The sequence below is a fragment of the Apteryx rowi genome, unplaced genomic scaffold (genome assembly GCF_003343035.1).
Source record: "Apteryx rowi isolate R43461 unplaced genomic scaffold, aptRow1 scaffold_334, whole genome shotgun sequence".
Classification (NCBI taxonomy): Eukaryota; Metazoa; Chordata; class Aves; order Apterygiformes; family Apterygidae; genus Apteryx; species Apteryx rowi.
In genome coordinates, this window is record NW_020449797.1 from 98469 (window position 1) to 121748 (window position 23280).

The 23280-nt window shown below is 36.8% G+C and overlaps 1 protein-coding gene across 7 annotated transcripts in view; it reads left to right on the forward strand.

The window, feature by feature from the left end:
• Positions 1–7372: 7372 nt before the first annotated feature.
• AFG1L (AFG1 like ATPase) overlaps positions 7373–23280 on the forward strand; it is a 66924-nt gene continuing 51016 nt past the window's right edge. The window contains exons 1-5 of one of the 7 annotated variants that reach the window (XM_026072026.1): positions 7373–7437; positions 7543–7766; positions 16682–16733; positions 17433–17534; positions 19926–20056. In XM_026072026.1, coding sequence (XP_025927811.1) covers positions 17447–17534; positions 19926–20056 — 219 coding nt within the window. In that variant the 5' untranslated portion in view covers positions 7373–7437; positions 7543–7766; positions 16682–16733; positions 17433–17446. Of the gene's footprint in view, positions 7438–7542; positions 7772–16681; positions 16771–17432; positions 17535–17837; positions 17931–19920; positions 20057–23280 lie in introns of those variants that run through there. The other 6 variants (XM_026072020.1, XM_026072021.1, XM_026072022.1 and 3 more) reach the window with 6 other exon arrangements.

Consider the following 23280-nt stretch of genomic DNA (forward strand, 5'->3'; position numbering starts at 1 on the left):
CCCCCCTTCGCCCGCCAGGCTTGGCCCGGCCTCTGCCACCGGCCCGGGCCTTTGGCCCTCACCTCGTATGAAAAGGGCTTTTCCCTCTGCTTCTCCTGCCTCACGTCCCATAACCGGCCCCTTTTCTCCGGCTTCCTCTCGTGTCTGGCGAAGAGTTTCTTGTTCGCTCTTGCGAGGCTGAACGACCTGTTGTCTTCAAATCGCMTTAAAGTATCTTGCGTGGTTAGCTGCCGTTGTGCTTGCCCGTGCTGTCCCACCCAAGCAGTTCACGGCCGTCCACCCTTTCCGTCTTCTGCACTGTGCAGTTCAAGCACGCCACATGGCAAAGCCAGCGCCCCGGTTAGCGCGCTCAGGGATAGCACAGGTAAGTGGTAGGGCCTTTCGCAGCAAGGTGAATCTGCTGAGGCACTCCTGGGTGCTGGAGACCACTTGGAAGATCTGTAGGAAATTAATAAGTAGTTTTGTGACTTCCGGAATTAACGATGCTTGTTTTCCAACAAATAAGAGTTTAGTTGATTGCCTTTTGAAATAAATCACACTGTGGTTGCATTGTAAACTTATCTGCTGTTAAACACCAGAGAGCTCATGGAGGGGAGCGACATTACAGATATCCCAACTGCAGGCAAAGCTTCAGGCAGAGTTCACATCTTGCTGGACACCAAATAATGCAAATGGGAGAGAAAACCTGATAGGGGGATGAGTTCTCTGGTGTCTGACAAAGTGCAGCCTTGGACTGGAACTTTTACAGTGTTTAGACTAGTTACAGTGACTTTTTTCCCCATAAGGATCCTCTGATGCGTAGTAATGGCTGAGCTTTATCTGGTAGCCTAAATGACTTACTTAAGTCAGTACAATATACACGTTCATAGGAAATTAGGCTTTGTTAACTCCAGGCTTGTTTTAGAAGGTGATGGCTTTTTTTTTTTTTCCTGTTCGTTTGTGGAATCCATTCGTCCTCTGCCAGAGTCTTACAAAAATGGAAGAATTCAATTAAAATTGTTGGGGGTGCATAGAGGTCTGAAATGCACTGAAGTTAGTGGATCTGAAAGTTATGTTTGGGAGGACTGCTAAGTGTTCATATACACACATTGTAACATGATTGTACAATACCTATATCCTTAGGAAATCAGACTGAAAATAATTTGATGATTAAATAAGCAGTTCAGTTAGTTATAGTTGAGTATGTTCTTTTTTATTTGATTTTATTTGATATTGGCCTAACACTTTTAATATGTGTAGGTTAATTTAATTGTGAACATATTACTGTTTTATAAAGGTCAAGGCAAATTCAGCGGCATTAGCCACTTTCTTTGACCATTAACTTTCTTCCTCTGAAGACTTAGGCGTGTGCTTAACTTTAATGCATGTGCTTAACCTATCCAAATCCTTATATTCCATGGGGCAGTTTACACGTTTGAGATTGATTCTGCAAAAACTTGCACCTATGTTTAATAATAGATGAGACAAGAGAGCGTTATTACCATCTATAGATGCTAGCAGTGCAAAAAGTTTGTCTTCTCTGATCCGACCTTCGCTCCCATTCTCCTGCAGGAAAATAACCTTTGGAGCTATAAGACTGTACCATTGTCCTTCCCCATCACTGTAGTACCATCTAAGAAGGAAAGATTTAGCAGCAGTTTTGTTATCAACTTARTTATGAGTTTAGCGAGGTCCCTGGTACCACCATCTGCCTGTTAATCAAAGTGCCCTGGAACTTCAAAGTCCCCTTCTTCCGTCATGGCAGCTGAGTTTCACAGGCAATTTTAGCAGCTTTACATTAGGGGTTTGAGGGTTTGCAGCAGTTTGACCCGAATTCAGATTCTGAACTTCTGCTTGGATTGTTGAAGACAAGGACAGTTTACAGAAGTTGTTTTCTCTTACGTTTTTTTCCACACTAATTTCAGTGTTTGTGAAAAGCTCTTGAGATGGAATCCTGTCTGCAGAGCAGTAATGAAACAGATGTGTTTCCTGTGTTGGCACTGTGCCTTAGCACTGGTTTAGCAGAAGCTCTTCCAGCTTTTTGGTTGTGGCTGTCAGCAGAGGTGGCACTTGGGTGATTTTGGAACATTAACTTTGGTGCAGTTGTAATCTCAGTGAAAAGAGTTTGGTTTAGATGCAATTCTCAAACAATTATTAGTTGGAAATTTTTTTATTGATAAGACAAATAGTGATTAACTGTTAGGATGATGTAGCATAGGAAATTTTTAATTCTCCATCTCTTATGTCTTCAGAATGTTTTCACCAAAATATGCTGTATTCAAACACAATTCTTGGCTGTAGCTCAGGATAATTAGACAAATTTAACTATCCCTAATACTTAGAAAGGTCAATGTTCTCTTTCAGCCTTAATCTTCATGAATGAAAACTACTGATCATTCTCAGGATGGAGTGGTTTGAAACTTACAGCAAAGGCAATTTTTTCATTATCAGTTTCTCGAACTGCTTTTTTCAACTTCATTTTGTGTCCCAAATTATTAATAAATATTTTCATGTGTACTATAGGTCACTCACCTTTTAGTGAGGTGAAGGGTGTAATCTGAACCATGACTCACCTTTTGCAGTAAAAGGAGTTAAGTTCTATTTGTTTGACCTTTGCTTCTTTAGCTGGATGCTATATATCTGTCATGGTTTTCCTTTTATCCTTACATTGCATTGCATTTCAGGCTACAGTTCTAATCATGTGTTTAAAAGATATTTAGTTTATTGCAGTAAGGAATCTTGCAGACCAAATTTTAGTTTTGCAGTGTGGAAGTATCACTTCTTTTCTTCCAGTAGTGGATAATCATTTTAAATACATGAAATCTTTTGCATAACTTTGAATTTATTAATCTGTGGGCTTTCGAGGTGTCAGTTTCTGCAGTAAGAGAAAGACAGAAAAGAGGAAAGACGCATTAGGGAAGCCCAGGCTCTTTTTTTTTTTTTTCTTTTTCCGGGTCCTCAAATATGAGGGAGATGAGGGCTTGCTGGAATTCATCAAGTGAGTTCTTTTTTGTCAGATTTTAGATGTTACAGTTCAAAACCTTACATAATGAAATCTAACTACTAGGAAAAAAAGGTCACCAGGGTGAGTGATGTGTATCTCAGTCACCCTTCTTTGCTCCCGGCTGCTGTCAAGATCAGTTTTTGATATACCACAATCTAGCTTCCATTTCAGATTATCTTCTCACAGAAATAACTCTAGTGGCTGCTTCAGCTGCGACTATTGCTTTCATAAGCAGTGTCGTTGAAACTCGCATGCCTTTTGCCCGTGTCATCTCAGACGTAAGTTCTAAGCGCAGTAGGAAAACTTGACAGTTGCCTGATTGGTTTTTCAATTTGCTGCCCTTTCCAGAACAAAGGGTCACCAAATTTATGAACAATTTTTAATATTTTTATTTAGGCACTTATCCTTTCAGTCATGAATTAAAGCTTGTTTTCTGGAAAAGTATAAAGTTCCTCACTTTAAGGGAAATTTTTATGGTTTCAGATCGATATTTTCATTAAGGCATTTATAAATTAATATGTTCTTGTTGGCTTTAGTGATTTCTCCAAGGCAGGACATTTTTTTGTTTGTATCACAGTAGGTCTTTACTGCAATTTCGTCTGTGATGCTTGGATAGGCAAATAGGCAGGTGAGTGCAGGCAGGTAATTGTGCCAATTGAAATAAAATGAGATTACATTTGAATATTTATGATTTAGAAACAGGAATTTAATAAGTTGCAACCTGGTGGCGACTCTTTAAGAAGCAGTGAATGTCAGGCTAAAGGTGACAATATCTAACACTAGCACTGTCATGCACCCTGGAGGTGGGAAAGATAGTTTGTTTTAGATAAATGCATGTCTCATTAGTTTTACACTGTCTTATGTAAAACTAAGTGAATAGAGAATTGGCTTTGCACTTTACTATAGTCATATCTAGAACTTTGCATGAAGATTAAAATTGCTTTTTCCATGTGACATATTTAAGGATTGCAGAAGGGAACTAATAAAAGCAAGCGACAACTCTAAGCTTTGCATTGCATACATAACGCAATGGAAGAGATGCATACGAACCTAGTTTTTGCAAGGAAGGCTATGGAAGAAAAGGCTATAGGACTCCAATTAAACCATTAAGTTGTCTGCAAGTAGGGAAACTACTATTAGAATAGGAATCCATCTAAAATTATGGAAGGTAAAAGTAGTCTTGTATTCTTTTGTGATGTATTAAAATTTCTAAAGGTTCCTTGTTTTTATCACTCTAGGAATAGATTACCAAGTATTGTAGTGTGAAAGATTTAGTAATCTGTCCCACAAAATGCAGGTTAGAATGGATGACCCACAGTTTTTTTCTGTTTCTTTTAGGATAGTTTATTCACTTGAATAGCTCTTCTGTTGACTGACTTCCCTCTGACACCCCTACATGCTTTTTTTGTTTTGTTTTGTTTCCCCTAAGGGCATATGCCCTTGTTTTGCAGCTACAAGTCAGAATTTATCACTCAGCAATTACTGTTCATCTCCTGGTGAAACTACAACAGTGTACCCCCCTTCATATTTAAATCCCAACGCTGAATATTATTTTGGGAAAACAGTGAGTACAGTGAGTAATTTGTCCCACGACACCCTCTGTCATCACTCGAACATACTCTCCATCTCTGTCATCTGTAGATGAAGTATTTTCTTCCCACTCCTGGGACAGTTAGCTGTAAGTACATGTAATCTGAGACAAAAAACATGCTTCTGAGCAGTCCTACTGGGCGTGCTTTGTCCATGGCCAAGAAGGTCATGAGCTCCAAACACCTTCTTATCCCTAAATCACCTTTTGCTTTTTTTTTTTTTTCTCCCCCCTCCTCTAAGCTTGTGGTAAGCGGTAGGAGCTTGTGGCCTGATAGATATAATGGCATACCGGGGCACTGGTTTTCCCTCAAACTGGAGCTCTCAGAACGAGACAAGCTCTGTATGTGGCAAAGGAATGGATAGTTTTGAGGTCCAGATCACAGGACCCAGGTTCACTTCATATAGGAATAAAACGGTGGAAAAATAAGCTCAAAAAACTTTGAAAGACCATCTGTTTCTCTCTCCCCCTCCATTTTGGGGGCATGTAAGCTATCACTAACCTGCTCCTGATGGATGTTTGTGAAACTTATTCTTAAAATCCCTCTCCAGCGGTTAGGGTTTTGCAACTTCTAGACTAATAATCTATTTCATTGCTTTAATTAGGTTTACAGTTTATTTCCTTTTTCCTTTTCTCAGTACCCTTTTATGTATCTGGAGATAGCTATTGTGCTTTTCTTTAGTCTTCACTTCTCTGAATGTTTTGCTCAATTTTTGCAGTCACAGACTTTGTGATCCTTCTGGCTTGGGATGAGCTAATTACTTTTAATTCATAGCAGTAACTCAATTCCTTTAGGGCAGGAGAATTTAGTATAATTATTGGCTGTAGATGTAAACAGTGACTTCCTTACTTTGGAGAAACTAAGGTGTTACTAGCAATAAATAAACATAATTTCATTTTATTGTTCAATATTTTTTTTCTTTTTATAACTGAATTCATTTTGTACTATTTTTTGTAACAATTTAAAACTCTTCTTGTGCATCTTAGAGCCCTCTTACAACTTTTCAGTGGGTTGTGACCCATGGTTTAACAAATACTACTTTAAATAGTCTTCTAGTCTCTCCCATTTCGTCCATACTTTCTATGAAATATGGTGAGAAAACTGAAAAGTGTGTTCCAGAGGAGATCTTACTCCCTTTGCTTATTGAGCATAACAGCAGAGTTATTCCATGTGTGTTTGTGTTGCCCCCATGTACACATCTCAGTGTATTTGGCTTTTTTTTTTCCCCAGTAGCATTAYGATGTCTTACTATCAGTTTGTGACCCACTATAGCCCCTAGATCCTTTTCTGCAGAGATGCTCTTTAGTTGGTCATTCCCCAGCTCTTAAGTTCAGTTATTTATTCCCCCTAAGCACAGTGCTTGGTGTTTGTCCTTGTTGAGTTGCATCCTATTTGTATTAAACTGTTTGTGCAATATGTCAGAATTGCCTTGCCTTCCAGAGTGCTTGCAACCCCCTCCTGACTTGGTGACTTGTATGCTCAGTTCATGTCCTTTATTTTGACCTATACAAGTCATGAATGGAAATGCAGAATTGCACCAAGTTGAGGTTCTGAGCCCTTTCTGAAACTCTGATCAATGCCTCTGTCTAGTTTAACTGTAACAGTTGATTAAGTGTAGTCTTTGTAGCTGGTTTTATACCCAGTCAAAAGCTGTTTCCTTTAGACCTTATTTTCCTACTTTACATACAAGAATGCTGTGTGACGCAGTATTACTGCAGTTAAGATGCTTCTGCTCTACCCACCAAGTATGTTACCTGGGCAGAGAGGAAAACTCTTSATCTTACACTGTTCCTGAGGAATTAGTGTTGCCTTTTAATTATCTTGTCGTTATCTTGTTCAGTGCTTTCTCAAAAAAAAAAAAAAGTGTGCTTATACTTTTTCCAGTGTTTCTGTATGTTTTGAAGTTCTGCTGACCTATGAAGTTTTGCATTTCCCTTTCCCTCCTTTTTAAAGATTAAAACTGTTTCATTTTTTTCCTTGTGCTTTGGAGCCTCACCTTGTCTTCCACGGCCTCAAAGAAAGCTGTTAGAGGCCATTACATTACATAAGGGACTTGGCTAACGTATTTAAGGATGAATTTCATTAGAACTAGCAATGTTCAAAATATGTAACTTTGTAGTCTCCAACATGTATTTTTCCTACTCACATCCTTAATTCCTTTATCATTGGTACAAATTGTGTTAGTCATATGATTATACCTAATCTTTTAAACAGTGAGACAAGCAAAGAAGATATTAAACATTTTTTCATTGTATTCTGTTGTTAAATTTGTATTTCTGTTGTTGCTTTAGCAAACCTTTGTAATCCTTCATGTTCTTTGCAAGCTGTATCTGATTTTGTGCCTGGCAATTCTGATTTTCTTTTGCTCTTTTTTTTTTCTTTATAGTTTACTTCAGTAGTTTGAACTGGTTTCCGACAGCAGAATTTCTGCTTGGGCGTGCTCCCTGCTGTTCTAGGTAGAAGATACAGCAGCAGAATTGACTGTGACAAGTGCAGGGCAGCTATTGTTTTGCTTGCCGTGGTCTTCATTAACTCCTTAAATTTTCGTACAAAATTCTCCTGTTTTGCCCTCCTGTACACTGGCTTTTAAACCCTCTCTGCCTAGATCAGTCCTCCTCTCTCAGAAGGATTAATCTATTCAGAAAAATACACTTTACTGGAATTTTTAAATGGTTTTGCCCCAATTTGCAACAAATGTGTGAAAACCTCTCCTTGCAACAGTACTTCCAAATCTTTTACCAGCTTTCCAGTTGGGCTTTTGTGTGTGTTTGTTCATAAACAAATGCTAAAGCTACTAAAGGTGTCTTACAGGAAGAAGTTTATTTAATGAAAAACCAGGAGTAACATACTATAATGGTTGTATAGGTAAGTGATGTATATCTGTCATGGCATAAATTGTTAAAATCTTTATGAATATAAGAGGATGCTTTTCAAAACTTCTTTATTAATACTCTGCTTTTCATTTTACAGTGTACACAGGTCAGGGGGATGAGAAGACAGCCCCTGGTACTCTTACAGATGCTAACTCTAGAGCCTTGTTGGTTTGCAGTGGACCTTTAGAACATTACAACTTTCTGATTGAACAAGAAGAGCTGAAGAATGATGAGCAACAAAGAAGAGCTGTGCAGCACCTGCAGAAGTTGCATGAGAGCCTTAAAGGCTACAGCATAAGTTCAAAAAATCTTCTCTCAAAGGTGAGGTCTGTGGTGTTGCGAATTTATTTTTAAATTTATGCTTTCCCATAAGAATGGGCTTAAAAATATATCGGTTTCTGTCATTAACTTGGACCTTAGTTCTGCAGCTGGGTCTTTATGGACAGATCATTTTCTCATTTGTAGTTCTGTTCTTTGATTTGTAAAATGCCAGTGGCACTCTGGCAGCAACCAACTTAAATAATATTTAAATAATTTTGAAAGAAAATCAAGTATGACTTTGATTACATCTACTTTTTGCCTTTTTTAGCCATTTTAAAAATACCTTTTTACCATTTGGGTATAGAAGAGAAGGGCCTAGACCAGATTTTAACTCTCAAGTGCTGGTATAATTTTTGTGTGGTTGGGTACCCATGCTGAACATCAGTGTTTTGTGTTCTAGCAGACTTCTCCATGAGTATGAATGAAATTAGCGAGCAGAGTCTAAATAATCTAAGCTAAATAATTAAGCTTTACAAAACATTATAATGTAGATCAGACATGACTTGTTTAAAAATGTCCATTCTTTCCAGTGTTCTAAGTCCCAGCTGAGGTGAGGGAAAAAGACAGTGGTGTGGTGTGCACCCGTGTACCCCAGTTGTGTATTTTTGGGCATCACAGACCCTTTTCATAGTATTAAAAGTTCACGCATACCCCTGTTGCACAGTGCCTTAACCTTAGTAACGCTAAGGGCCTCCTCTGTTTGCAGCTCTGTAACATTTCCCTGAAGCTATTAAGGCAGGGTTTCCCAGAGCCTCTGTGGCCTTATTTTTGGTTTATTGTTCTCATGCTGTTGTTCTCGGATTGTTGCTCTCGTGGCCTTGCACCTGCAGACCCTGATAGTGTTGTTATGGCAGGTTCTCATGGGAAGCTCCTGGAATTGGCGTGAGAATCACCCCTCTTTTGCTCCACTTACCTTGCCTCATGTTTTGTAGATTTTAGTTTATAGCAGAGAAAGCCAAAGATAGAGCTCACCAAGGTAGGTACCTAGTTATTTAGATACTCAGTAAATGTTAGCCCATAGTAGGTGTGTACAGAAGCTTAACAACCAATGAATGTGCACCATTTGCACCTGTTTAGAATACTCCAGTCAACACAAATGGCATCCTAAATGGGAACACCCAATAGGGAGTTCGAGTGGGTCCTGATGAAAAGTGTATAGTGCTAAAAAAAGTATGGCAAAAATAATCCTCACCATCATTGTCTTGACCATCACTTCTGCTGTGATGGAGAGACAACACCCTGCCCCAAGGAGGACTGCTGTTTGGGACCTGTCACTGCCGTTCCCAGCCAGCCACTGGGAGTTTTCCCTTTCTCTCTTTCTCTTGCCCCATTTTTATTTTTATTTTTCCATCAAAGTAGCTTTCACCATTGCAGTCAATGTATGCCATCAACTGCAGACCCTGCTAATAAATCTCTGTGTGTGTCAGCCTCTCTCAACATTCTTTGTGCAGCTCACCTCATCTCATGAGCATAAGTCTAAATATCTAACTGATTGGATTTGATACCTGACCCATTATACTTCCCATTATAACCCCAAATTCTCCTATTATGTGGCACAGCTACTACATTTTGTCCACATGGCAAGTCCAGGTGCTGTTGCATGAGATCAGAGGTGCCAAATCCTACAGGCCTCAAGTGCATCTAAAAGATATGGTGTCCTCTACCCTTTAGGCACCAAATGACATGTTACCACTCCAAGGCTCTTGTGAGGTATATTAGCTTCAAGTGATGAAAAAAGTAAAGATTGCTAGGAGAGTGAGTATTACACTTGTAAATGGCCACCGATGTGCTTGTTTCAAACAGGCAAGTGTAGCAGGGTGTGCAGCCTTGAGACATGGGTTCTCATGTCAGACTGCCTCTTATATCCCTTCAATGCTTTAGACTAAGATTTGTAGCTGGAGATCATGTATTTGCTAATCATATCCCTCACTGGAAATACCATAAATCTTTTCCTGCCCCTTGATGAAAGGAAGCAGACTAGATACCTAGGAAGGAGGTGTGGTGAGAGAAGAAACCTGAATGGGAAATACTTATCATGAAGCAGAAGGCAGATACTCTGGAAGGAAAAACACAAGAGTGATGAAGTACAGGAAGCAAAGTGCTAAGGCAGGTTCCTAAAGGGCAGTGAGTGTGTCTTTGCAAGTTCTGTTTTGGAAGAAATTAGCCTAACTTTGAGCAGAGGGTTAAACCACATGATCTCCTGAGGTCCCTTCCAGCCTAAGTCATTCAATTGTATCACCAATATGGTGATACACCTCAAAGATACTGTTTTCCCGTGAATGTGAGGAGATCAAGCTGAATTCATAAACCTCCCTTATTGTCCTTGATTAAGCAAACTTCTTTCATAAGCATAATCTAACATGCCAGAGACTTGTATCTGGAGGATGCTTTATGTGGAAATTTTTTTCTTCTCTCTTAGATTTCTTTCCAGTTTCCATGTTGGGCTCATAGTCTTTTAAATTGCTTATTTCAAAATTGTCTGCATACACGGTACCTGAATTGTGAAGGAGGAAAGCACTCAAAAGGAAGCCGGTTATTTGACTTGCTCCTACATTATCTTCTGGGCAGACTGCCAAACTTTGGTTTGCTTTCATTCTTTAGAAAAATGTTGTGACCAAGGATTTGGTCTTACTGTGTAAGCCAAGGATCAGTAGGTTAGTATTCTCATCTCTACTGGTAAACTGTTTCGGACATTTGGACTTTGTTCTACAAACTCAGCATCAGAGAACAACTTTTAGGACTGACTTGGGTTGACTGGAGTTCCTATCGTGTTACAGCAGGTGTCTTGTAAGGGCTTTGTAGATCAGTAGCCATTATGTGGGTTTGTTATTTACTGTTCCTTTAATTGGGAAGCACGAATAGGGAAGAAAGTCTCTACTGCACAGAACGAAAGTAATACTAATCCTATTTAGGAGATTGTGATAGTACTTTGTTCCTGTATAACAATGCTAACTGCAGTAAAGCCATTGTGACTGACATTTTCTTAAAATCAAAAAGTCAAATGCCATTGTTTTAATGGGTGAACACAGTGGTCGCTAGTTCCTTTAAAATACCCTTCTCTTTCATTTAATATTTCTTCAGTTCCATGCTTTAAGTTTGAATCAGCTTTAAAATATTGTCACATGGCTCTTTGATATCTGGAAAGTAATGCCGCCTTCACTTCATGAAAAGTGGCTGTAGAACTACTTGCTCTTGGAATAAGAGTTTTTGCAGTTTGAGTTTTTCTTGTAACTTTTGGTATCTGTGTGAAAAATCTTAAGAAGACTGATGACCAGATTGGGCATTGTGATGGCGCGCATGAGAACCCCAGAAAAGAAGAGCAGTGAGTTTTGTGTAATTCTGATAAAGCCTGCTAGCTTGTGAAATTAAATCAAATCATGGTCCATGATGAAGAAGAGCAAATAATAGCATTTCTGTTTCTCTTCTGCTATCTTTGGGGAAGTTATTCATCAACTCAAACAGAGCTCCTTTTGAAATACAGTGAAGTCTTAAGCCAAATAAACTGTGGTTTAAATCCTAGTGCAGGCCAGGTTTTGCTACAGCAAAATTGTAATCAACACTTAATGAAGGTTCTTCCCCGAATAAGAGTCACAACTCTAATAAGTAGTTGGTAAAATCATAAGCATCAAGCACTGTATCAGTTGTAGATAGTGATGTAATGGCGTGTTCCTCTGTCTACATCCAGTGAATTTTTTATTGCATGCTTTTCTATTGTGATTTTTTTAGCCCAGGGTCTGTGATACTGTTGTAGACTTGGTTCAGTTTTGAAGAGCAGAATGAAAGCTTTTCCTATCAAGAAGTGGTAAGCACTGCTCACTGGAGTGAGTGTATGTTTAACAGGATTTAGGCTTATGAGTGAAAGTAGCTCATGTAACTAGTGTAAAGTAGCTCCAAGAAGTACTAGCAAATAGGTGCAGCTATATCTTGTGTTGGTGATTAGCTTGTTGGCCCTCTCTTCCCAGGAAGACTTGGTAGTTTGTAATTTTCAAATATACTAGGACATCAAGATAAACATTATGCTATAGATATTCCATTGTTTTTATGATAAAAGTGTTGACATTGTATTTAATTACAAAATAATACATAATAGTGTGTAGGTCAACATTTTACTCTTTCAGGAGGTTTCTGGAAATTTGACTAACCTCTTTTTATTATGAAATCTCCTGTGTTCAAAAGAATCTAGTGGCATTTTTTTAGAAATTAAAAATAGTGATGTGCAGCATTTCAAGCAGATACACTTTTTTTCTGGTTCTGTCATTGAAGAGAATGTAATTAAGAAGTGCCAGTGAAGAAAAGGAGAGAGAGAGCAGGGAAACTAGTTTTCAGCCTCTTTAGTCTGATACTTATAATTTTATTGCCTGTGATAGAAATGCAGGAACCTCTTCTAAAATGACAGTTACTCCAGAATTAGAAACTTCTTGCAGTTATGAACATTAAAAGAATGTTCTGCTTTGTTTTTAACTTTGTTCTTTTTGTCACTTTTTATCTGAATAGGATTTTTTTCAATAAAAATACTGTAAAAATAAGGGAGCAGATATTAATATCATATGCAGTAGAAACATTTCAGCATTTATTTGAGAAACTTGCATTAGCTCACAGTCAAAACTTTTCTAAAGTAAGTAGTTTTGGAGAAAAAATCAGCCATATCCGTCATGATAATAAAACTATATATATTTTATTATGATGCAGGGTTTTGGGGGGAATGGGGATTAGCTTAGAATGAATTTGTTGAGGGAGAAACAATTAGTCTGTTGTTGCAAATCAAGTAGCCTTCTGTTTTTCAAAATTATTACTCAAATTTGAACAATGACTTTGATCTTCAACTTGGTGAAAGGATGGCCTTGTATGCTGAGATATTTTGAGATCCTCTGAATTGAAGTTCAAGGCCATGAGAGTTTGCCTAGATGTTTCAGATCTCCAGCTTTTCAGAATAATACCAATTGGGACATCTTAAGAGTTGTTGAGCTGCTGTACTAATGACTTGAAATAAGCTCAATTATAAGTGAGGTCATGTTTTGAAGAGGTATGAACAATGCTAAACACCATTCAAGACCTTGAAAATGTCTTCAGCTAAACAGCAACGAAAAGTAGGTCTGAAAGAGTGAGAGAGAGAGAGAGAGGCAGATTTGTTAGTTTTTTTTAATCTACTGTCTAGGGACTTGCCTTCTGTATTTTGCATATTTTAATTAACAAACTTAATATTGAAATGTATTTTCACCTGAAAGTTTCTCAAATCAGTGTGTGAATTTTCCCAGGAAGTGAATTGCTTGCTTTTAGCATCCAAGGCAGGGAGTATGGGGGGAGGTGGGAAGATGTTGTACATCATTAAAAACACTGAAGAAAGAATAAGAAGTTGTCAGAGTGAAGGAGATGTTTTGACCCATATAATGTCTTAGAGGAGAGAGGATAGTGATCAATTAAAGTGAAATGTCTGACATGATAGAATCAAAGAAAGGCATGCACATTCTGAAACAGAAATGTATAAAAAGTTTTGACAGCAGACAACAGAGTTCTGTAAATTGGGGGACACCGACGTGTGTTTTTTCTTGTGGAACTGTAAATATTTTCATATATGAACAACTTTCAAAAAAATCTGTAAGACAACAGATCTATAAAAGGAAAAGAAGCTCCTGCTGTAAGCAGGTACTAATGATTATGAAATTCAGTCGAGCAATAAGCTGTGCTTACTGGTTATTGCAAAGAATGTTACAGGACTTAAACTTTGAGAACGGAAGGGATTTGACACATCTGTGGTGATGCTCTCATTTGGAAGGGTGTTGAGAGCATTCAAAACATATATTTAAAACTTTCTAAATTATCCCCTTCAGACTCAAATTTTATCGCATCCCTTAATATCTTTGATTTTGTACATTTTAAACGTAATCTTTAACATCCTTAAATCTTGTCATTGTAGCAAAAGCAAATTTGTTGTCAAGCAATTGAACGTGATTATGCTGAGATCCCAAATACATCTTTGGATAATACTGAAGTACCAAGACCAATCTTCCCCTTCACTCCCATGGGCAACTGACTTTCCCCACACAGCAGAGCAGATTGGCCTGGCTGCTTGCTCTGGTCTAAAGTGAGCCAACAGCATTGACTCAATGTCATCAGGAATTGTAGCCAAAGTTGCTGTTTTCCTCATGCAGCTTTCAAGCTTCAGAAGATGTGTGAGGATCATTACAAAAAAAAGAAAAAAAGAAAAAAAGTTTTGTCCACTTTACGGTCATGCAGAATAGCTGGAAACCATGATCCAGTTATAAACTTCAGTTGCTTCTCGTGTATTCTGTTGTTTACTTTCCATCTCCTCTAATTTTAGCTGTATGAAAGTTAAATCCCATGCAGCTTAAAATAGGATGAATCTTCACCTGTAGGTGTGGGATTTCCACTTTGGCTGTGGAAGGAGCCTAGTTAATTGGGTTAGACAAAATGCAAAACTTTCAGATGGATAGTGTTGGGGGATATGAATTTCACTCAAATTTTATTTCATCTCTTTCATCTTCTTATATTCATCACAAGGTTTTGGGGAGGACTGATGTATGATTTTGCATGTCTGGGTTTCAGTACTAAAAAACTACAAATCATGTTTATTTTTATTTTATGAAAGATATAAAAACAAGAATGCTTCTATGAATTCTTTGTTTTCTACAGTATCTGACATGATTGAGGAAGTAGGTACCTTAAAAGTGGCAACAGTATCACTTCTGGCAGACATATAAAAGGCAACATAGTCTTGCTTGGATGTAAAATATTTTCTGTAATTTTCTTTAATCGCTCAATGAGGGTAAGAATTTTTCTGCTCTTAAATTTGCTTTTATAGAAGATCAGTTACAGAAAACCCATTCAGATTTGTCCCAGTATCCCTCCATTTCTTTTAGCAATTAGATATCATTTGGCAATTACTGTCTTCACAGAAACCTAATTCCATTTTTTTAAATCAGCCAGAAGTAGGTTTAGACTTTTATGGAGCCCAAGCCACTATATTTGTTTCCTTTAGCCAAAAAAACCTTCTTTAAYATGTTTTCTAGAAATGGTAAGTATTGGAGTGAGAATAAAATCTGCCTGAAAGGATGAACTTCAAGATTGTTAAATGTAATTAATGAACACGTTAAAATTGAAACATCTGTATAAAAATGTAGGCATTACTGCTTGTTCTGAATATATAATTTTTACAAAGACAGGTAAAGCAGTACCTCAAACATTGATTTGTTTTTCTAACTGTGTCATTCTTTCTGAAATGTCTCATTTCATTATTCATCACAATTTCATCATTCTAATATAACCTTTTTATGTAATAGGCTTTCCCCTTGTAAGAATGGCTGTGTGCTTATTAATTTCAAATTAAAAGTAAAGAAATTCTTATATCTGTATCTAATACCAATTTTTTTTTCCCATTTCTCCTTTCTTAGCTGTGTAACTTTGACATTTAGTAATTGTAATGAGTGCAGGCTCTTCAAAAGGCACACAAAAATGTTCGTTAATTAAATTGTCTTGCTATGCTTTTAAAGCACTAGCAAATAGTTGCAGCCATGTCTGTTAATGGAACTGTTTCAGAGCATCTGAAGCCCTGTTCAGCCACAGACTGATGATATAAATTTTTGAGTATCCTATTAGTATAATGCTAAATTAAATCTATGAGTGGATCTTATATGAGAGCTATGCTTGCATATTTTCTGGATAAACTACTACTGTAAAGGCACAGAGACCTGAGACACTCATCTTCCTACTTTTGGTCATATATTTTCTTTCATATTGTAATTATTGTTTTGCTACCAACTTCCCCATTTCTTTAAATATAGTGCTGTATTTTGAAAAGTGCTCTACATTCAAGTTGTTTAGCAATTACTGAGCTCCAAATGAGACCAAAGGGTTGTAATTTTAATTTTCCTCTGTTTTTGCTCTGCTCACAAAACTCCAAGTGCAGCACTTTAACCGAATACTCTTGTGCAGTGTTTTTGTGGCTGTCAGTTCAGCTGCATGAATTGGTGAAAATTTTGTTAAGATTTCCAGCTTTTTAAGAACTGGTGTTTTTTATAATTTTACTTGGAAGTGGCTGTACAATACTGGGGGAGGGGGATTCAGATTGATAATCTTGAGGTTAGTGCAAAAGTTTCTACAAACATATCTGTTTATTGAGTAAAATAGAGAAAATAAACTGTCAGGTATTACAGCATTTGGGCTGAGTAAGATTAAGAGATTAAAAATTCTCAAGCAGTATTCATTCAAGATAAATATAACTTCCTGGAAAAATTATGGTTAATAAAATACATACTTTGAAATTAACCCGTTTCATGTATAAAAATGACATTCTTACTGTGACTCCATTGATTCTGGTCATGTTTAAACCATAGATAATTCTTCATTTAACATTCAAAGCAGAGAGGAAAGGGACTTGGAATACTAACCAGATTTGCCATATTTATTATCTAAATCCTTACGGCTTATATCTTAAGCCATATGTTTCATATCTTAAGCTGCTTTAATAGGTATATAAAGCATATATCTGCAAGTACTGTGATACTGCTTAATTTTATATCTTTTTTCCTAAGGCTGTTTGTTCAAATGACTTAGTGAGGAAGAGGGTTTGTTCTGATGATGATGGACTGGGAAACATGTAATAATTTTGTACGTGTCCTGGTAAAAACACATGTGTACAAAGACTGGAGGTGGTCGTATTTTCACGCTGATCTAGACAAAACCGCTTGTGCTTTTGGCCTCTTTATGTTCATAATTGTCACACAAATACAGCATTAGATTGCCTGCTAGTTCTGAGCTGCTCATTCATTCTGGGTTATATTTTGCTAGCTAGTCCCACTTAGGTAGTTGAGTGTAGCGCTTTCATTCGTTACCACAGCTATGTGCTTGCTTTTGTTGTAGCTGGTGTTCGTATTTATTCTTGTTCCCTTGCTTTGCAGCTCTTTGCCCAAAGCAAGCCTCCAAAAGGTCTTTACATCTACGGGGACGTTGGTGAGTGGCAGCTGCGTAAATTCGGGTGGAATCTGAGGTAAATGYGGGTGTAGTCAAATCCAAGCTCTCTAAAAGCTTTGTGTTTATCTAGTGTTCTTAACTAATTTAATGCGTTTTCCAGGGTTTTTTTCTTCCGAAATATATGTTGTTTAATGCAGTTGCAGTTAGAAGTCTGGAAACTGTTGGACTGGGCTATATTAGTATATATATATTTTTTCCAGCATGTTACCCACTCACCAATGTTTAACAGTACAGTTTAAAGATTTGGGAAGTAACGGAGGGGGGGCAGGGAGAGAATTTGTATATTCTAATTGCAGCAGTGCAGAATGCAAACATCCTCACTTTTGAAAAGGAAACATTAAGGATGTTTTTTAGAAGGAGAGGGAGCCATTTGTGCAACCTTTGGGCCAACTCTGTATAGATCAAAATTTTAAAACAATAAAACAAAAATGTGATTGTTATGGGTTTTCAAACATAAAATATAACATTTCTTCCCAAACAGCCTGGTCTTGTACTTATTCTGCGGAATATATATATATAGTTTCATTATGTGTATATATATAGTATATGTTACAGTATATACATATATGTATAGTTTCATTAGTTCAAAGCTAATGAACAATCATTATTGTAATCAGTATGTACTGTTTTTAAATTAACTACCTGTTGGGTGTGTGTGTTTGTTTTTTGTGTTTGAAGGCACAGGAAAGACAATGGTGATGGACATATTCTATTCTCACTTAGAAGTGGAGAGGAAAAAGAGAGTCCATTTTCACGGCTTCATGCTAGATGTACACCAGAGTAAGTGCAGACACCGGTATTTGCAAGAATTACATGAAATATGATATCTGTGAAGAAAGCCTGTCTCATTCTTCTATGCATATTACTCCATGTAACTTTAAGTATTTAAGAAAGAAAAAAAAAGAAAAAAGGAAAGAATAAGTTTAAGGACTTCAGCATTGTCTGTCATCCTGGGATAGGTGTTAATTGGATATTATTTCTGAAGAATCTCTTCTCAAAGTTTCTGTATACCTGATTGTGTAGAAAACTGGATGCATGTTTAGGATTAATTCCTTAACTAAACATTCTCCAATTACTCATTAGCTTGCACTCAATCTGAAGAAGACAGTTCCTAAACCTGAATGATAAAGCGAATGTGGAAAGCAACATAATGCTGTCACTAAAAAGGACAGATAAGTATATAAATGCTACATCATAATTTTCTGTGTTGCATCGAAATTCAGAGGCAACTAAATCAGTGCTTCAGAGATATGGACTAATTTTATCGATTTGTGACTTATCAAGTGGTTATGTTATTTCAGGCATTACCAGCTTTCTCCATATTTCTTTTCATCCCAGTCTGGAAAGATTTTTTTGTTTTGTTTTTATGGAAAAAATCAAGTGTTGCTACTTTGTGTTTTGGGGTTTAGTAGTAATTAGTGTTCCTCACTTTCTTGCTAACGGATAAGTTGTGATCTGTACACAGATGTATAAGGGGAATGGAAAAATTAAAACATGGATAACCCCAAAGTTGCCTTCTCTCCAGTTTGAAGAGTTGTGTGTTAATGGAAAAGCTTCAGCTTGACTGCTTCACATACAATATTGAATATACTTTTTGATCGAAAGAGTCAAGTGATACTGACAAACTTAGTTTGCATGAAACCAGATAGAATTGGCACAAGATAAAGGCTCAAAAACAGAAGGAATTAAAGAAAAAAATACAGACAAATTAACGTACAAAATACAGAAAAGTACAGCTTCTGTCTCAATTGTTGCTCATGTTAAAAAACAAACAAAAAAAAACCATAACCCAAATTGATCATAGGAAAAGGGTTATGAAGCTTGCAGAGGAAAGTATTGGGTTCTTTAACAGAAAATAAAATGCTGAGAGAAGAATGGCAAACTCTTGTGCAAGATGGGAAATAAAAAATGATGACTTTGCATCTTGGGAGTACCTATAAAAATTGTAGCAATGTTCTGTCTAAGAGGTTGGGGAATAATTGTTCGTTCTCCGAGACACTTGTACGACCACATCTGTAAGAACAAATTGGTTACCTACCCACCAAAAGAATCTTAGCCAAACTCTTTGAGAGTTGTATGTCAGACAGCAAAGATTGAGTTCAGTCTGTGCAGTTTGAGTAAGCAATAACTAAATAACATATAGAAGCCAAGGAGAACTGTTCTGTGGTGGCAGACTATCATATATCAGTAGTTTGGAGAAAAATTATGGAGGGAATTTGATCATAAGTAGCAGAAAACTTTCTGACAGCGTGACCTTATATGGAACAGCAAGGCGCTTTACATTGCCTGAGATTCTGTTTTAGGTATTTTTAAAAGTGTGTCTGTCTCTAAATTCTGTGATCCTAAAATACTTTGGAATTGCTAAGTAATGCTGTAATTTACAAGTATTGTGACAGCTGCATTTTTTTTCTTGGGAAGCTTTTATTGGTGTAAACAATTTCCACTTCTGCTGTCTTCTTTTCTTTGTTGTGTCACTGTTAAGATTTTCTTGGCATTTGTGTTCTACTTCCATTTTATCTCAAAAAAGCCTCTTACTGCAGGACCTCTGTTTACGAAATACTCATTTTTTAGGCAAATAGAATGCAATCTATCACATAGTAAAGTATGTACGTAATCTTTTTTATACCAGTATCATCTTATTGTACATTTTAAAATATAAATGTGTTGCTTTAGCTGAGTTCTTTTAGCTAAATGCACTCTAAATATGCTTTCAAAGCATGTGATGGACAGAGCTGTGCCATTAATTTGTAAACACTGTAAGGGTTTCTTGATCTTCACAGAGGAGATTAAGACAAAGTACCAAATTTTGAACATATACTGAAATTAAGGTAATGAATTGGAGCAAGATAAAACTGTAATATGTATCTTTTTTAAAAAATAAAAATAAAATAGGTGTTTAGCATCCCAGCGTTCTATTTTTTTTTTTTTACATATTTCTAAACAAGAAAATACAAATTACAGAATCCGTCAGCTTTTATTAGTTATCTGGAAGTGGTTGAAAACTTAACCTCTGTGTCCTCTTGAAATTGTACTAAATTTGCCATTTTTTACTGGATTGAGTAACTTTTTATTTGCTACCTAAACAATTTTGTTTTCCATATTTTTACAAAAAGAAATAAATGTTTGTTTTTGGTTTTGTTTTTTTCCTCTCTCTCTGTTTTGTCAACTCAGGGATACATCGCCTCAAGCAGAGCTTGCCAAAAAGAAAACCAGGATTTATGGCCAAATCATATGACCCAATTGCACCAGTAGCAGAGGAAATAAGTGAAGAAACTTCTCTCTTATGTTTTGATGAATTTCAGGTAAGGAATCGGAGATTATTCTTTGGCGTCACGGAAACTTCATAAAATTACTTATAATCTTTAAATATGATGCTTGTTACTCCTAGTATAGCAGTTAAATTACTGGCCAGATGTTCAAGAATAAAAGTCATTTCGCAGATTTGAAATGACATTTGTTTTTTCACAGATAAGGTGCGAGTTGGCTGTGTAGGTCTATTTACAGTCTGTTCACTTCTCAGTATAGCTACTGCTCACTGTAGAGGATACTGAGAGTTTGGTGAGATGCTCACGAGTAGTTTGGGGCAGAGATTGTTGCCTTATGGTAAGTCTGTACAGTGCTCAGCACAATAGTGGCCTGATACTAGATTGGCACGTCTGGTTGTTGCTGCAGTTCATGTAACGTAACAATTAGTCTTCTTATGATTAAGGACATAGAAGTAACTTGCCAAATTCAACCTACATGCTTTCCCAGAGCTGTTGGAGCCTTTGGCATGTCAGTGCCTGATTGTATCAGCATAGCTTATGTTTCAAGAAACTTTTATTGAAATAAATATGAAAACTAAAAATAAATTGATTAAAATAGGCTTTGCCCAAGCAGCTTGGTTGTTTCATTTGTTTTATACAGCTTGTGAGTTTTAAGGGCATGCCACAAATTTAAGCACATAACTGCTTTGTAAGAATATTTTAGGAGAGAGGTTAGAGGTATTTGGCAGCTCTAATCAGATGAGATTTTTGGGTCCAGAGAGACACTGCAGAGCAGGATAAGAACTGTTCTATATTATTGTTCAAATCACCAACAGTAGAAGAATCATATTAAGTGTAAATTGTCTGCATTAGGCTTTTAAATTAATAAGTACATTCCTGCAATGGGTAGAGCAATTTATATCTTGTAACTATTATTTTAAAAGCCTGGTCACCTGAGAAAATAACCAGTTTATGATCAGTTCACATGAACAGGATTTTTGTAGCCCTAAAGAAGTAGGTATTTTTGTTTTCAATTACTTCTGCATTCTACAGCAAGGAGTAATCTTTCAATCCGTAGTTTTAAAATGTGTTAAGTCACTGCAGTCTCCTTTTAATAATAAATTATATTTGGGAGATATCCTGCAGTGTTTCGGTAGGTTAAAAGAACGCTATGGTGATCTACTGCTAGTTTAGAGATTGTTAGTTTACACTAATGACCAAGGATGAGTTGTAGATTATCAAATTATGCAAATGAATGAGTACATCAACAAGTATGAAGAAGGTACTATGTTTTCTTTAGCATTTTGTCCCATATTAAAGCTTGATTTCTATTTAGTATGCTAGTGAATGTAAAATAGGGAACACTTTAAAATTCTCTTTGAGAAACAGGATGAGAGCAGTATTTTTTACCCTGCTTCCTGTGAAAATCAGTTTTGCAAAAGAGATGGATTAATTGTTTTGGGAATCTTTCAGTTGTAAGTGTCAAACATATTTTGGTAGAATACTTTCTGTAAAATGCTCTAACTTTCTTGGGACTTTTCAAAGCATTCTGCATATGTTTGTTGTCTGCATCTCAACTAAAAACCTTTAAATTGTGGTTTGGGTTTTTTCTCTGCCTTAGACTTTGGTTATTCATAGTGAAATTTATAACAATGAAGTTTAAGAGTAAATGTACACTCTAACTGTAGTTCTTACGGACTTCTCTAAATAAAGTTTTTAAGACTATTATGAAACTTTTTTAAATGTGTGAAGGCATACATGCTGTTTGGCATACATGGGGGTGCATCTGCCTATCTCAGTCACTATATGTGGTATCTGTTGATACCAATCCAAGTAGGAGACAGGTAAATGCTTAATGGACGTGTCCTTCTTTGCTCTTGTAAAAAGCTTAGTAGTGTTTTGAAGTTGTTTCTTTGGTAGGCAAGATCATTGTCTAGCTCTTTTGTTATTTTTAATGCCAGTCTTCTCCTGTCATCTAAAAAAAAAAAACCAGTGCCACTGCAGAGTTTAAAAGTTGTCCTGTTCAAGCACAGCATTTGAACTCTTCAACATCCAGTGGCTTGCTGTGGTTTTTCTATTGCTTGTCAGCTCTCTCTTCATATTTTCTAGTTGAATGTACTTGCAGCAACCTTATTCATGGATTGAAGAGAGGATGGTTTGAGTTTTGATGCTGTACATATATTCATCTTCAGTTTTGAATACAGTGCTTTTTCTGATTTTGAGTGTTGTTTCATAATTTAGTATGTGCTTTATCTAGTGAACATGGATGTAGGGCTTCTGAAACTTAGGGTGTAAAATCCAAACACAGAGAAGTTGTACTTGTGAAGAAACGGGAAGTTTTTYTGGAGAGGGGGTGGGAAGGAAAGGAGTGTTAATTGTCTTAATATAAAATACGGTACGAAGGGGCATCTTTGCTAGCTGTAGTATTATATATTAGCATAAATACCTATTTTCYTATATAAATGCCCTCTACTTTCATATACTGGTGTTGCAGCGTTTCCAAACTGTCTCCTTACCACTTTTAARGAGAGATACTCAGGTAACTTCTTTTCCCCCAAAATTGGTTGCCTGCTCCCCCTGCTGACATGCTTGAGGTACATCAGTCACTTTAATTATAAAAATCACCCTGTGTTTTTGTTGGTGGGTCACAGGTGGGAAAGTAATACAAGAAATATACTTTAAAATGTATTTCTCAGACTCTGCATTCTTACATGAATTAAAAAAAACCCTACTTGTTTAAATGTACTCAATGTTTTAAATGCATGGATTTCCAGCTAGCTGGACTTCTTGCCTGCTTGTCTGTAGTGTGGAGCGCTACGTAAGCTTTGCCTCCTGGCGATGGGTCACAGTTTTCTGATGCTTAGCAAGAGGTACTAAATTTGGGATAAGAAACCTTCTGCTTAAAAAGTCATTAAAATAGTGCAGCGGCTGGAAGAGCTACTGAGACAGTGGCAAAATTAACATTGATAATAAGGAGCCATACCTAATTCTGGGCTTTCCCAGTTGATTTCTGCAGTGGAGATGATGACCAGATTTCACTACAAGCTGGGTCACTTATATTTAAAGAATTGCTAGATTAAAATGAAACTGGAAAGAGCTGGAGAGTCAAAACATGTACCACTGTGACTTCCACTTAAAACTACTGTCCACTTTGACATCTGGAAAGTCAAGCTGGAGTTCCCACTTGCTCGGCAATAAATATGCTCGTGCACTGAGGAAATACCAGAGAAACTATTGAGGCTTACTCGAAACAGTTGAGTTTTCTTTCAAATACCTATTGA